Raw genomic sequence first — 14,822 nt, forward strand, 5'->3', positions numbered from 1 at the left:
ACCGTCATCTATATCAGGTCGTCAAGTCCGATCTCGATATCCGTCTGTCCAGTCCATCCATCCATCCAGGTCGGTCCAGTCGGTCGATCCGTCAGTCATCTATCAGGTCTTGATCCAGGTCAGGTCCAGTCTATCCATCAGTCATCGATCAGGTCCGGTCCAGATCTGATCGGTCATCTGATCACGATCGGTCCAGTCCATCTGTCAGGTCCAGTCGTCAGTTATCCAGGTCCAGGTCAATCATCATCCGGTCCCAGATCCATCATCTCCTCGATCACAGGTCCGTCCAGTCTGATCGGTCCATCCATCTTCATTCAGGTCCAATCGGGTCCGATCCAGATGGTCTATCGATCTCAGTCAGCATTATCGGTCTTCGTCCGGTCCAGGGTCCTCAGGGTCAAGGTCCAGGGGTCCATCTATCATCCAGTCCAGGTCGGTGTCTGATCGTCGTCAGTCCAGGTTCCGGTCAAGTCTGATCGTCCCGGTCAGTCAGTCAGGTCGTCCGGTCCATCCAAGGTCCATCTATCGGTCAGTCCGGTCCATCGATTCATCATCAGTCCATCAATCTGATCCAGTCCAGGTCCAGGTCATCGGTCATCAGTTATCTCAGTCAATAGTCAGTCCATCTGGTCAGTCAGTCAGTCTTGTCCGGTCAGTCTTCAGTCCAATCCGGTCAGGTCTGATCAGATTGATCGTCAGATCCAGATCATCTAGTCGTCAGGTCATCTATCAGGTCCATTCAGTCAGTCGGTCATCCTCGTCTCCAAGGTCCATCCGGTCTGATCGATCATGATCCAGGGTCCAGTCCTCTTAGATCACAAGATTAATCGATCCAGGTCAGTCTGATCAGTCAGTCGGTCCAGTCTATATCCGGTCAGGTCTGATCAGTCCGGTCTGATCAGGTCCAGTCAGTCCAGGTCAGATTTCATCCTCCAATCCATCAGGTCTATCAGGTCCAGATTAAGTCAGTCTAAATATCAGATCAAAGGTCAGTCCATCAATCGCATCACAGTCCGATCATTATCATCAGTTAAGTCATCGGTCCCAGGTCCGGTCCAGTCTATCCAGTCATCCATCATCCATCCATCATCAGTCCGTCCATCCATCCATCTTCGTCGATAATATCCATCATCCAATCATCTAGGTCAGTCGTCATCGTCAGTCAGTCCGGTCCAGTCTGATCGTCAGGTCAGGTCTAGTCCTGATCGGTCCGGTCATCGTCGATCAGTCGGTCATCTGATCGGTCAGTCCAGGTCGGTCCAGGTCATTATCCGTCCGTCATCGGTCCATCGATCGGTCCAGGTCAGGTCTCCATCGTCAGGTCCGGGTCCGTCATCGATCGTCGGGTCCATCATCGGTCCAGTCTGTCGCGATCGGGTCATGGTCATGTCCAGTCCAGGTCGGTCTTGATCTCCGGTCCGTCCGGTCGCGTCGTCAAGATCCAGTCGTCGTCTGATCAAGTCCGGGTCCAGTCTATCGGTCCAGTCCGTCCAGTCTCTATCGGTCCAGTCATCTATCGGTCAATCCGGGTCAAGTCAGTCCATCCGGTCATGATCAGGTCAGTCCGGTCTTCTGATCCATCCGGATTCGGTCCAGTCCAGTCGGATCTATCAGTCCAGTCCAGTCTGTCCAGGTCCGTCAGGTCCATCATCTAATCTCAGTCCGTCATCCGTCCGTCCATTCCGGTCCATCATCCGTCCAGTCAGTCATCCGGATCCGTCCGGTCCATCCATCCTTATCCATCCATCCTTATTTATCCGTCCATCCATCCTTATCCATCCATCCGTCCATCATCCATCCCGCCGCCATCCATCCGTCCATCCATCCATCCATCCTCTAACTATCTTTGGACGGTGGATCCGTGGACTTTCTGGGTCCGCCTTGGGGAGTGTTGCGTCTGGGTCGATTTGATCTCAGGGCCCCCGGACTCCACTGCGCCACCTAGCGGCTCCATGACCCCAGCGGGCTCACACCTGCATCGGGGATAGGGCATATCCCGGAAGAAGTGGGAGTTTCCAGCCGTGGCGGCTGCTCATTCACTGCCTGTAGATGTGGCGATAGGAGGGTCCCCCAGGCAGAGGAAGAGCTACTTCGCTTCCCGGATGCAGCGGGAGAGAGGCGCCGCCAAGCGCTGCTGGCCGACGGACGAAGCGCACTGACCCAGGTGAGCCACGACTGGGAGCCCTCCGGAACAGAGCAGGGGCCCAGTTTGCCGCCTTCCCAGGAGAATCAGTCTGGGGTGGGAGGGGCCCGCAACGGGCGTTGCCTCGGACAACCTGAGACCGGGGAGACTTTAGCTTTGAAAGTCCGGGTCTCCCACTGCGTGGGGCCGTCTCCAGCCGTCCTGGCTTTTGTCGGAGGTCGCGGGGAGGGAGGGAGGCGCCTGGCTTTGCCAGCTCTATCACTCAAACGCAATTCAATTGTAAGTCAAGAGGCCTCCTACCGAGGTCCCTGCTCTCTTCAGGACTAAAACAGTGAAACGCCAACAGCACCACCTCGTGGTCTAAAATAGAAGTTCCTTGACATGAGGAAATTTTTTTGTTTTTTGCTCGTTTCTTGCGTCCGTCTCAAAATGACGCACGTGTTATGCACGTGTTAAACGCTTTTAAAATCGAGATGAAGTAGAACTAATACCCTCCCTGTGGCTTTCCGGAGTCGGCCTGGGGTTAAATCTTCACTGGGCTTCTCCAGAAGCCATCTCCTGCCCTGATCCTTCCGGGACGTAGCTCCACCTAACACTGCCTCTTTAAAGTGGTGCTGCGGAGCTTTAAAGGGCACAGTGCCGCTCCCTGACGTGGATTTGGTTCTTGCAGGAGGACCTTGAAAAAGTTTAATTCCCCGCTTTCCCAAAGCATTCCTTCCCGCACTCCATTTCTAGCCTCGTGCAAAAGGCAGCACAGTTCTCCCTTCTCCCCACCACGCTTTCATAGTCCCGGTGATTCTGAAGCTCTGTCGGCGTGCAAACTCCTTCCTTCCCTCCCCTAACTGCCTTCTTTAGTCAGCACTCTCTGCCCCGTATCTTACTCCGCACCGCTCTCTTGCCACCATCGTGCTCTCCCAAAGGCTAGCCCGGTAACGAACAAACGTCCTCTCCTCTTAAACCTTCTCCGCCTCCTTTCCTCCTCCGTGGCTCCTCTGACCCTTCCCAGAACCGCTGTACTTTCCCACACACCCTACGGCTTAGTGGTTATAACGAGGAGATTAGGAGGCTCCTTGCTTCTCCTTTCTATTTCTAGCCTCTTTTCTGGGGTGCTTCTCGTTGGAGGGACACGCTATTCATTTAATCCAGGTGCTGGTGACCATGGCCTTTCAGCCTTCACTGGGTTTTCTTATTTCCTTAGTGAGTTTTAGTGCCTGCATTACAGTCTTTTCTAGCCCTCATACTAGGTAACTAACATTCTCAAATATACTGACGTCCCAATTTCTCCATCTGCTCATTTCTCAGGACTTGCTCATCTATTCGACCTTAGCTATACCCCCAGTTTTTAATTATATTATCTAAGATACAACATTTATAGACTGGTTTAACATTTGTAAAATATCTTAAATATTATTTCGCATTATTTTCAAAAGATAAAACTTAAGATTCATACCTGGTATTCAGTATGCCGCCATGAATAGGCGAGTCCCCTATTAGGATTAGTGCACCTCGGAGTTCTTCAGTACAGCAATCTTTTCGGGGGGTGATGGCTACAGATTTCACAGTTTGTGTGGAACCCAAATCCACCATCCACCAGGGGTTATTCTCTTGGGATGTTTGAATACAGGTGCCTTTTTCAAAATCGCCTAGTAGAGACCCATCTACAGCTCTGTCTGGAGACCCAAAAGGACTGAAGATGCTGGACTGGAAGGCAGGTTTCCCCCTGGATAGCACTGGAGCTGAAATAATGGGATATTTGAGGATAGAATGGTTAAAATAAAGATTTTTTTCCCATTTAAGCTCATGGATCCCTTGAAATCTACCAATGGATGGCAGATTAAGAATCTCTACCTAAAGGGAAGGGATCTTTAGAGAAATAGGATTTCAAGTATTGCTTCAACTGAATCTCAAACTTTAGTTATTTCTCATATTATATCAGGCAAGTATATTAAACTTATTTGGACCTGAATTTCTTAATCTGTAGACTGGATGATTTCCTTTCCAACTTTAAACCCGGATTTATCTATCATCTATCTATCTATCTATCTATCATCTATCTATCCATCATCTATCTATCTATCACCTATCTATCTATCTATCTATCTATCTATCATCTATCTATCTATCTATCATCTATCTATCTATCTATCTATCTATCATCTATCTATCCATCCTATCATCATTCATCCTATCAAAGATCTGTCACTAGAATGCAGTTGTCTCCTCCACCTGGGTTCAAAAGAAGCACTGTCTTAAAGAGGTGAAGTAGAACACCCAGCCATCATCCACTGATGTTGCTAATATGTGTCATCCTCATTTTTATGAATTTATACTAGAATTCAATTAATATGCTATCCTAATATATCTTCTTTTATTATCTTGTCAGTCTTTTTTAACTCTTCATGATTCCATTTGAGGTTTTTCTTGGCAAAGATGCTAAAATGGTTTGCCATTTCCTTCTCCATCTCATTTTCCAGATGAGGAAACTGAGGCAAATAGGATCATATAGGTAGTAGGTATCTGAGGGTGGATTCGAACTCAGGTCTTCCAGACTTCAGACCTGGTGCTCTATTTACTATGACACTTAGCTGTTCTTTTTCTAAACAGGTATGTGAAAGTGAGAAAATAAGCTCACATTGTGGTTTGCATCCCCATTTTACTTATCTTGTAGATATCTGGCTTATGGTTTAAACACCATTTTCTATTTTTTTTATTGCACAGTTTCTGAAAAACATTAACAGGCTACCTGTGCACATTAGAGTGATGTTAAAGTGAACTGCAAAATAGTGTAGGAGATTGCAGCCCTTCCATCCAAGCAATGTCTACTGGCTATCATAAGCATTGTTTTAAAGTTCTTGGTAACTATGGTCTAAAATATGGGAAAATGAGGAAAAATTTTGGATAAAATGAATTGAACTGGGGTAGTTGTCTCTAATCAATTGAAACATCACTTACATGTACATTTTAAACTTATACTTTTGCTAAATGGAATGTAGGTCCTTTTCTAGAAAACTTATAGGATAAATGAGTCAGTTCCAAATAATTCTATGCGTTGTATCCCAGGCAAAATTTCCCGAAAGAACTAAAAATATCAAGATCATATTTAGAGATGTTTAAAAGTATCTAATTACTAAAAATATAAAAGAAGGGTCCATTAAATGCTTTATGCTTTTGATAGGCTACTGGTGCCTCCTCACAATCTTTATCACAATTCACAGATTTCTTTTTGAGAGATAACTTGAAAAATAGGGCTTGTGTACAGCATATGAGCTGAATATGAATATTGAAAAAGTAGAAAAAGAGAACATATTAATAAGTAAAGAAATTGAAAATACAGAGCAAGGTGAGTAAGGGCTGGAAATAATTTTTAAAGGAAGAAAGTTTGAAGAAGTAGTGTTAGAAGACAACATACTTAAAAAAATAAGCTTCTAAGGAATGTTTCTTGGCTATGTGTACCTGGGAGAAAGAATATTATAAAATTGTCATTGATTCATTGTGATGAAGAAGATAGACTCACCAAAGTTGTTCTCTGAATGATCAAAATTATAAGATGTAACTGAAGATTCAAGACTTCTGGTTTTCTTTTGGTCCTCATTAGCAAAAGAAAAAAAACCCCAGGTTTTTCCAAAGATTTTCACATCACAAAATGATAAAACCTGATGATTTCCCAGATGGAGGATTGTCACATATCTTCCTTTCTTTTTTCCACAATTGAAAATCTGTGTCATTCCTTGGCCCAGGGAATGAATAATTGCACATCTGGAGAGAAACAATATTGGCATTTGTGAAAGTTTTGTGGTGTCTGAATATAGGCTACTCAGGAGGACAGCTGAAGATGAATAATTTATCCCCTTGTATTACCATGACTCAGAATTTAAAAAGGCTTCCTGCCAATGTGATCATTGCTAAAGATTGACATTGTGGAAATTTTATCCTTTTTATATTCCATTTACACAGATGTACAAATTTGTTCTCAAAAATAATAGATTTGAAAAGTTATAAAGAAATGTATTTACCATCCCTCCAGCTTTCAAATGATAAATCTATTTTCATTTATTTAGTATTTTATTTTTTCCTCAGTTACATATAAAAACAATTTTTAATATTCACTTTTAAACTTTGAGTTCCAGATTTTCTCCCTTCCTACTTCACCACCCTACCTCATTGAGAAGGCAATCAAATTGATATAGAATCAGGGGTCCTCAAACTATAACCCGAGGGCCAGATGCGGCATCGGAGGACGATTATCCCCCTCACCCAGGGCTATGAAGTTTCTTTATTTAAAGGCCCACAAAACAAAGTTTTTGTTTTTACTATAGTCCGGCCCTCCAACAGTCTGAGGGACAGTGAACTGGCCCCCTATTTAAAAAGTTTGAGGACCCCTGAATAGATTATGCATATGTAGTCATGCAAAACAAAAGATAAATCTGAATTCCATACCTTGCATTGAATATTCCACCCCAATAAGGTGAGTCTCCCACCAAAATCATGGCTCCATTTATCTGGTCCTTACAACAACCTTTTTGACTGGTGATTGACACAGAGTCTATAGTTTGTGTTGAACCTAAATCTGCCAGCCACCAGGGGTCAGTTTCTTGCAGTGTTTGAACACAATAACCACTTTGACTAGATCCATCCATTGGTATATCGGGAAATTGATGGGAAATGTAGATACTGGACTGAGTTGTTTGTACTCCTTTTATCGGTTTTAAACCTGTAATGATGAATAAGAAAACAAACAAACAAACAAAAAAACTGGATGAAAATACTATTCTTTGATCCATATTCCCTCTTTTATAAATCTCAGGATTTTTTGACTAGAATGACTCCATGGACAAAAGGAATGATTGTAACTTAAACCATTCATCTACAATCAATATTTGTCCTTATATGGTAATATCAATATTACTGTACACTGTAATATTACTTATAGTTAAAAAAAATACTACTCTTTTTCCAAAACATTTATCCGCTCAGCTTTACAGTTCCATTCCTATGGAGGTCTTGGGAAATTCCACCTTACTTTATCCAACTAGAAAGAGAAATTATGATGTCAAACCCCCAAGGTTCAATTTTCCTAATAAATCTGTCCGTGACCTATGCCATCTTTATTGATTCCCTATTGGGGTTAGACTGCCATAGTGTTCCGCTTCTTGGTGTCTTTCTTTTCACCCCTCATGCCTCATGGAGTCTTTCTCCTTATTATAGCTAACTAATTCTTTCAGGGTGCCAAACTCCGCTATAGATTTAGCTTGTAAGCCAATGGTATACTCCTACATCATGGCATATTCCCTCTCTCCTGGTTAATTGTGAGTTTCATTAGGGAGCCTGTCTTTTCCCTTATAAATTGTTAAAACCTCTTTCCTTGCTAACTATATGTCTCCCAAATCTATTTCATATTTACCCTTCTGGTGTCTATTTTACTTCTTTATTTTTTCATTAATCTCTTCTCATAAATAAAGAGACCTTTTGGCAATGAGAAATCTATTATGAATTCATCATATGATTGAACCCCAACATTTGATGTCCAATCTCATCATTTGGTGCTGGACCTCAACTCTATCAATATCATCGTCAATTTTCTTAACGAGAATAAATTGAATCAGAATAGATGAAAAAAATAATGAGCCTGAGTTAAAATATTAAGTTCTATTTAAATGTTTGGGAAATGGGAGGTTTATGTAAAAGAAGATAGGCAGATACAGAAATAAAGTCTCAGGTCTATCTTTGACCTTTTCTCAGGATCTCTTCTGATTGTCCAGACATCTTTTCCAGGTCTCTGTGCCTGACAGAGCAATCAGTGGAATGTTGCAGAAACACATGGTTGATCTCCAAATCATCCTCAGAGACTGAATTTTTCCTTAAAATTTCTGAACTTAACTTCATAATACATTTTGCATGTGCCACTTTAGTATATATTTAAACTTTTCTCGAATCTGCTTCTATTTTCAGCATATGCTTCCTTTTGGAGAAATATTAACTCTAATAGACATTGTTACTTCCAGGTGATTTTTGCCTGACATATAGTGTGTGCTTTTACTTATTCCCAAACTAATCATTTTAGATGTCAAAGAAGAGACCTTAGCTTCACAAATCTGGATTTAGGAGTTATTAGGAATTGATATTTCCCCCTGCCTAATGTGATTTAATTGAACCTTAAAGTATTTCCTGAGTGATGTGCAGAAGAGCATGTAAAGGGTTGAAGAACGTGTGATAATATCTAAAATAGTCCCCTTGGGTTTTTTTGTGACTTCTAAAATTTTTTGTAATAGGTGCTTTAAAGCCATTTTCATAGTGGGGAATAATTACTGAGGAGGACAAAGGTCATGGCTGAATTAAAAGGGATTTGTCTTTGTCTCCATACTCAGAAAGATTCATAGTGAGGTGTGAAGACTCTGAGAAGAAAGACCTATATCATCCTGATCCATAAAAGCTGAAAGAAATTTGGTCACTCTCATATAATAACTAAAAGCTACTTGGGACCTTGCTTTGTCAGGATGCATTATAAAGTTTCATGGCAAACTAAAAAACTCTTTTGCTAACCAATTATACAGAAATTATGATGTTTTTGGTGATTGAACTAAAGACATAAGGACATCAGGTATGGAGGTCAAGGAATCTTACTCCAAAGGTTATAATATTTTTTGTAGTGGGGAGTAAAAGTTGGGCAGAGCTCAGTAGATCACACTTAAGAATTAAGAAGTCTGAAGAGAAATGACAAAATACAGTGAAAGTGGGAAGGGGTGCTGAATGATAACAAAGGGCAATACTGTAATGGATGACAGCAATGGCAAAGGAGTTTAGTATTCTTGTGGCAAGGGAATGGGAAAAGTCTGGACAAACTATGGACCTCTTCTCAGAATAATATTTTTAATACAAAAATAAGAATACATAGGATGATTTCAAAGCAAGTCAAATATATTGATATTTAATTTTATTTCAAAATATCTTTAAAAACAAATTTCTGTACTCTAGATCAAGATCTCTGGATTTACATGAATCATCAAATCTTACTTATGAATGTTTTATAGAAGGAATAATTATATCATTGACGTTCCTATGATGAGGAAAGAATACTCACCAGCTAAACCTGTGTCATTCCTAGCCTTGGGTAACACAGGCCAGGATATAAGACCGTCTGATAGGAAATCATGAAGGAGAGAGTCTGATGCTTTTCCCAAAACTTGTACTTCACAGAGAGATATCATTTTTTTTCTTCCTGGGTTTAAAATACTCACAAATCTTCCATGTAAGGTCCCGCATTTGAAAAACTCTGTTTTTCCACGGCTCAAGAAACTAATGGTTGCACATCTGAAGGAAAACCATATTTTTATTTGTAAAGATGCTCATGAAAACACTTACACAGAGTTAAGTGAAAGATGATTAATCCTGTCAAAAATGACATTACAGAAATTTGTCTTCATAGCTGAAATTGACAGCAGCATGTATTGTCTCCTACTGACACCCATGGATCAATATATTTTCTTCTTTTTCCTCTTTTTTTCAAAATTAATATGCATATCACCTCTGCTTTTGCAATTACATATTTTTATTCATTCTTCCTTGTTTGAAACAAGTCTGTGTTTATCTTTTATCTTCTTTTTATCCTTTATCTTCCTGCCTTTATTTATTTATTTTTATTATAACTTTTTATTGACAGAACATATGCCTGGGTTAATTTTTTACAACATTATCCCTTGCACTCACTTCTGTTCTGACTTTTCCCTTCCCTCCCTCCATCCCCTCCCCTAGATGGCAAGCAGTCTTATACATGTTAAATATGTTATAGTATATCCTAGATACAATGTATGTGTGCAGAACCAAACAGTTCTCTTGTTGCACAGGAAGAATTGGATTTAGAAAATAAAAATAACCTGGGAAGAAAAACAAAAATGCAAACAGTTTACACTCATTTCCCAGTGTTCCTTCTCTGGGTGTAGCTAATTCTGTCCATCATTGGTCAATTGAAACTGAGTTAGATCTTCTTTTTGTCGAAGAAATCCACTTCCATCAGAATATATCCTCATACAGTATTGTTGTTGAGGTATATAATGATCTCTTGGTTCTGCTCATTTCACTTAGCATCAGTTCATGTAAGTCTCTCCAAGCCTCTCTGTATTCATCCTGCTGTCATTTCATACAGAACAATAATATTCCATAACAATCATATACCACAATTTACCCAACCATTCTCCAATTGATGGATACCCACTGATTTTCCAGTTTCTGGTCACTATAAAAAGGGCTGCCACAAACATTCTTGCAGATGTGGGTCCCTTTCCCTTCTTTAGTATCTCTGGGGTATAAGCCCAGTAGTAACACTGCTGGGTCAAAGGGTATGCGCAGTTTGATAACTTTTTGGGCATAATTCCAGATTGCTTTCCAGAATGGTTGGATTCGTTCACAACTCCACACAACTTCACGAACAATGCATCAGCGTCCCAGTTTTCCCGCATCCCTTCCAACATTCATCATTATTTTTTCCTGTCATCTTAGCCAATCTGACAGGTATGTAGTGATATCTCGGAGTTGTCTTAATTTGTATTTCTCTGATCAGTAGTGATTTGGAACACTCTTTCATATGAATAAAAATAGTTTCAATTTCATCATCTGAAAATTGTCTGTTCATATCCTTTGACCATTTATCAACTGGAGAATGTCTTGATTTCTTATAAATTAGAGTCATTTCTCTCTATATTTTGGAAATGCGTTCCTGCCTTTATTTAACACAGTGTAACTAGCACTGAGAATGGTGGTGATTCATAGAAGACATTAAAAATTCCTTGTTAAATGCAATATAATTGAATTGAAGATTTTGGTTCTTATATAGCATATACCTATATTACCTTCTGCGTCGATGATCATAAATGGCCTTCTCCCTAGTCTTTTTTTCTCAAGCTTCTCACCCTTTCAATACACCAAGGGCAAACCTATTAGAATTATCCTTTCTCAAGCATAGCTAGCAGCTCCCCAAGAGAGGTTCGATCAGTAGATTATAATTTTCCAGTACTTTTTGACGACTTTATTTTATATAACAAGAAGAGGAAAAGAACGTAGCAGATCAGGGCTTTGCATACATTTTAAAACAGTACATATTTTCCAGGAACCAAATGAAGGCTATTTTCATGATTAATCAACTTGGGTAGAGGCATTCCAAAAATGAAAGAAAAAATTCATTTCTTGGGCATTATAGGAAAATGGATGTTAGGTGTGTCTGAATGTTTCTATACCCTCACTTATGATACACTTCCATCACTACTTTAGGACTCCTGAAATGTAATAAGGACCTCATGGCATTTGTAACTGGATTGAAGTGGTGGGTAGAGAATGATTCTCAAATCCTTTAGGAAAGGATCTTCTTCTCTTAAACATCACCATGTGAATAAAATATTTAATAATAAGAGGCTGAATCATCTCGCACATCAATATCCATATATTATCCAATTAAGTAAAATTCTAGAACAACTCCTTGATACTGACACGAATTTATGAATTAAATGAAAAACTTTGGGAGAAGATTTGGTAAGAATATATTCCATGCATCCCTCTTGGTCTCCAGTGAGTGTCTGTTTTTTGTGCTCAATTTGGAGGAAAAACTTGGCAGTGTATAGATTCCTGGGGTCTACTTAGTAAAGGAACAGGAATGGAGATAGGGAGTTACATAAATAGAAGAAACTCCCAGGTGAAGAACTCCCTTTACCAGTGTTAGTCAGCATCTTCTCTACAACTTATAGTCTAAGAGGGTTAGCTAGAAAAGAGGGCCTTAGTAATTTATCCAAGTTTTCTCATTCAGTCTGTGTCAGAGGTAGGAGCTAAATATTGGTCCTCATGATTTTGAGTCCAATTCTTTCTCCATTACCCTATGAACCTCATTTTCAGTCAGCTGCTAAAATAATTTTCCTACTCCTAATTTTCCTCTGACCATGTCATTTCTCTGCTCAAGAACCTTTATTGGATGGCCATTGTATTTAGCATGAAATATAAACTCCTCAGCTCAGCACTGAAAATCTTTCCCAGGCTGAATTTAGCCTGCATCCCCAGTCTTATTTCCTATTACTACTCGCTATTATGCACTGGTTTTCTAGCCCAGCAGGTCTGCTTGCTATTCCATGAAGCTGACCTTCCATTTCCTCTCTCTGAGACTCTGAGGCGTCCTGTATTCCAGGAATACCATCCCTGCTCATCTCTACCTCTAGAAATCCCTAATTCTTCTTAAGCTCAGGAGACACCTTCTCTAGGAAACCTTCCCTGACTTCCCCAGAACTCTACAACATCCTCAAACTGACTTATTCTTTCTTATCAGTTTATATGTTGTACAGCCCTGGTAGGATATATATGGGGCACTCCCTCTTTCTGACTCTTCCTCTACTATATGGAGGATCCAGGCTTCAGCTTTTGAGTGGGGAAGTTACCAAATTAACAAGATTTAGCAGCAGGACAAAATATCTTCAAGGTAGCAGGTAAAGTTCAATTAAATAAGAACATCATGTCTAAAGGGAGTCAAAATACATATTTGGCTAAAATATCTGCTTTTAATAATATTATGTAGTAGCTAACATTTGTATATTGCTTTACAAAAGTTTGCAAATCACTTACAAATATTATCTTGTTTTATTTTCAAGAAATGAAAGTTTGACTCATACCTAGAATTGAATGTACCACCATTATCAGGGAAGTCTCCCACCAGGATCAATGCTCCATGTAATTCTTCAGTACAACAATCTTTTCGGGTAGTGATTGCCACAGATTCCACCGTTTCTGTCAAACCCAAATCTACCATCCACCAGGGATCATTCTCTTTGTGTGTTTGAATACAGGAACCCTTTTCAAAATCGCTGAATAGATATCCATCTACAGCTCTTTCAGGAGACCCTAAGTGACGGAAGGTACTGGACTGGAAGGCAGGTTTTCCCCTTGATAGCACTGGAGCTGAAATGATGAGGCAGGAGATATCAATCAGCTATAAGATATAAAGTACAGACTCCATCACTAGAATGACGAGTTCAGGAGATGTCAATCAGCTATAAGATATAAAGTACAGACTCCATCACTAGAATGACGAGTTCTCTCTTACTCTCAGGGACAAAAGAGGTACTCATGATCAAAAAAGTGATTTATAACAAATGTCTTTTAGCCACTGATATTGCTAATATATATCACATTCATTTTAAATAATGAATATTTTATACTAAGATACTTTCCTCTTCCAACCAGGAATGTGGAAAGAAAAGTCTACATGATCATTTGTATGCCATTCATATTTCTCTGTTTTACTTGACTTTACTTGGCAATTTTATATGACTATCATCTTGATGTTTATTTTTTCTAATAGTAAACATTTCAATAGCCAGAAATCATGTTTAAGGTGAACTATAAAATGCTATAGAATTTGGGAGTCTTATCTCCATGTTGCATCTATACGTTATCATAAGCATTTATTTATTGCTCCTGGGAACTACAGTCTAAATAAAAGGCATCATAAATTTTTGTGTGTTTAGTTCTTTAAACCAATCAATACATTCTATAAATACACATTTTATATCATTCTTTAACTTTTTTTTGTCTAAAAATGACCTGGGTACTCTCTAGAAACTTTAAAGGATAAATAATCAATTAAATCCAGCCATTTCTATATAAAACATCTCAGAAGAAATTTCTAAAAATTAAAAAAGTATTAAGAAAATACTTAAGAATATTTAGAACATCTAATTACTAAAAATATAAAAGGATCCATTGAGAACAGAAGAGTTCATTTGTGGTTCTTAAAGTATTTTTCTTCACCATCTTTATCACAATTCACAGAGTTCTTTCTGAAAGGTAACTTGTAATATAGGGCATTCGTATTTTGTGAGCTGGATATGAACAATGAGGGAGGAAATAGGAAAAGTAAGTAGAGGAAGAAAGTAAACAAAGAAAGTGAAGAGGAAAATTTTTTGGAAGGAAGTAAATTTAAGGGAATAGGATTATAAGATAGTGCACTCTTCATAAAATGTTTTAGGAATTATATTACATCAATCAAATATAGAAAAATGAATGTTACAAAAATGTTGCTGATGCATTGTAGTGAAGAAAATATACTCACCAAAATTGTTCTGTTTGACATCATAAGCATATAATCCTTCAGATCCATGATTCTTGGTTATTTGTTGGTCATCAAAGGAGTTTGAATACAAAGTATAACAGTTTCCATTGAAAACCTTGTTTTCTGAATTCCAGGTTTTAACAAGGATTTTCACATCACAAAATGATAAAACCTTTTCTCTCCCTGGATAAATTATCGTTACATATCTTCCATTCATTGCTTTACAATTGAAAACATGTTTTGTTCCTAGACTCAAGGAAGTAATGATTGCACATCTGTAAAGAAATAATATTGTTATTTGTGAGAGTTTTGTGATGATTGTATATAGGAAAATATAAGAGGAATTATTATTATGACTTTGCAGCCTTTAGTTGATTTAGCTCCATTTATTCCCTAATAATTAAAAAAGGCTTCTTACCAACACGATTATGTGCTAAATATTGAAATTGTAGTAAATTTATCCACATTACTGTAAATAGAAGTAACATTTATCCTTTATCCCATTCACAAAGATGTGGGAAGAATGATCTTTGACTCTTCTATATCTCACACCATGTTTTTGTCCCAGAGTAGGCAGTCAGCCCTAACTTCTTAGCCTGT

The 14,822-nt window shown here is 39.2% G+C and overlaps 2 protein-coding genes across 2 annotated transcripts; both read right to left on the reverse strand.

Annotated features, from left to right (window-relative positions):
• Positions 1-3,562: 3,562 nt before the first annotated feature.
• Positions 3,563-12,324, reverse strand: LOC116419521 (pentraxin fusion protein-like). The gene is given in 5 exon segments (XM_031940194.1): positions 3,563-3,631; positions 3,634-3,879; positions 5,658-5,899; positions 6,581-6,854; positions 12,261-12,324. Coding segments are annotated over 5 exon segments (870 nt in total). The 3' UTR covers positions 3,563-3,587.
• A 309-nt stretch (positions 12,325-12,633) lies between these two features.
• Positions 12,634-14,777, reverse strand: LOC116419522. The gene is made up of 3 exons (XM_031940195.1): positions 14,773-14,777; positions 14,223-14,587; positions 12,634-13,069 (listed from the first exon to the last, which is right to left on the reverse strand). Exons 1-3 carry the CDS (start codon positions 14,775-14,777, stop codon positions 12,729-12,731), a joined length of 711 nt encoding a protein of 236 aa, XP_031796055.1. The 3' UTR covers positions 12,634-12,728.
• Between the last annotated feature and the right edge of the window lie 45 nt (positions 14,778-14,822).

Source organism: Sarcophilus harrisii, chromosome 5 (genome assembly GCF_902635505.1).
Source record: "Sarcophilus harrisii chromosome 5, mSarHar1.11, whole genome shotgun sequence".
NCBI lineage: Eukaryota > Metazoa > Chordata > Mammalia > Dasyuromorphia > Dasyuridae > Sarcophilus > Sarcophilus harrisii.

What these genes read in the sequence shown, in the direction of transcription:
- LOC116419522 (XM_031940195.1), bottom strand. An exon ending in TGTCAAACAGAACAATTTTG is followed by an intron (nt 13,070 to 14,222) that starts GTGAGTATATTT and finishes TCATCATTTCAG; the next exon opens with CTCCAGTGCTATCAAGGGGA.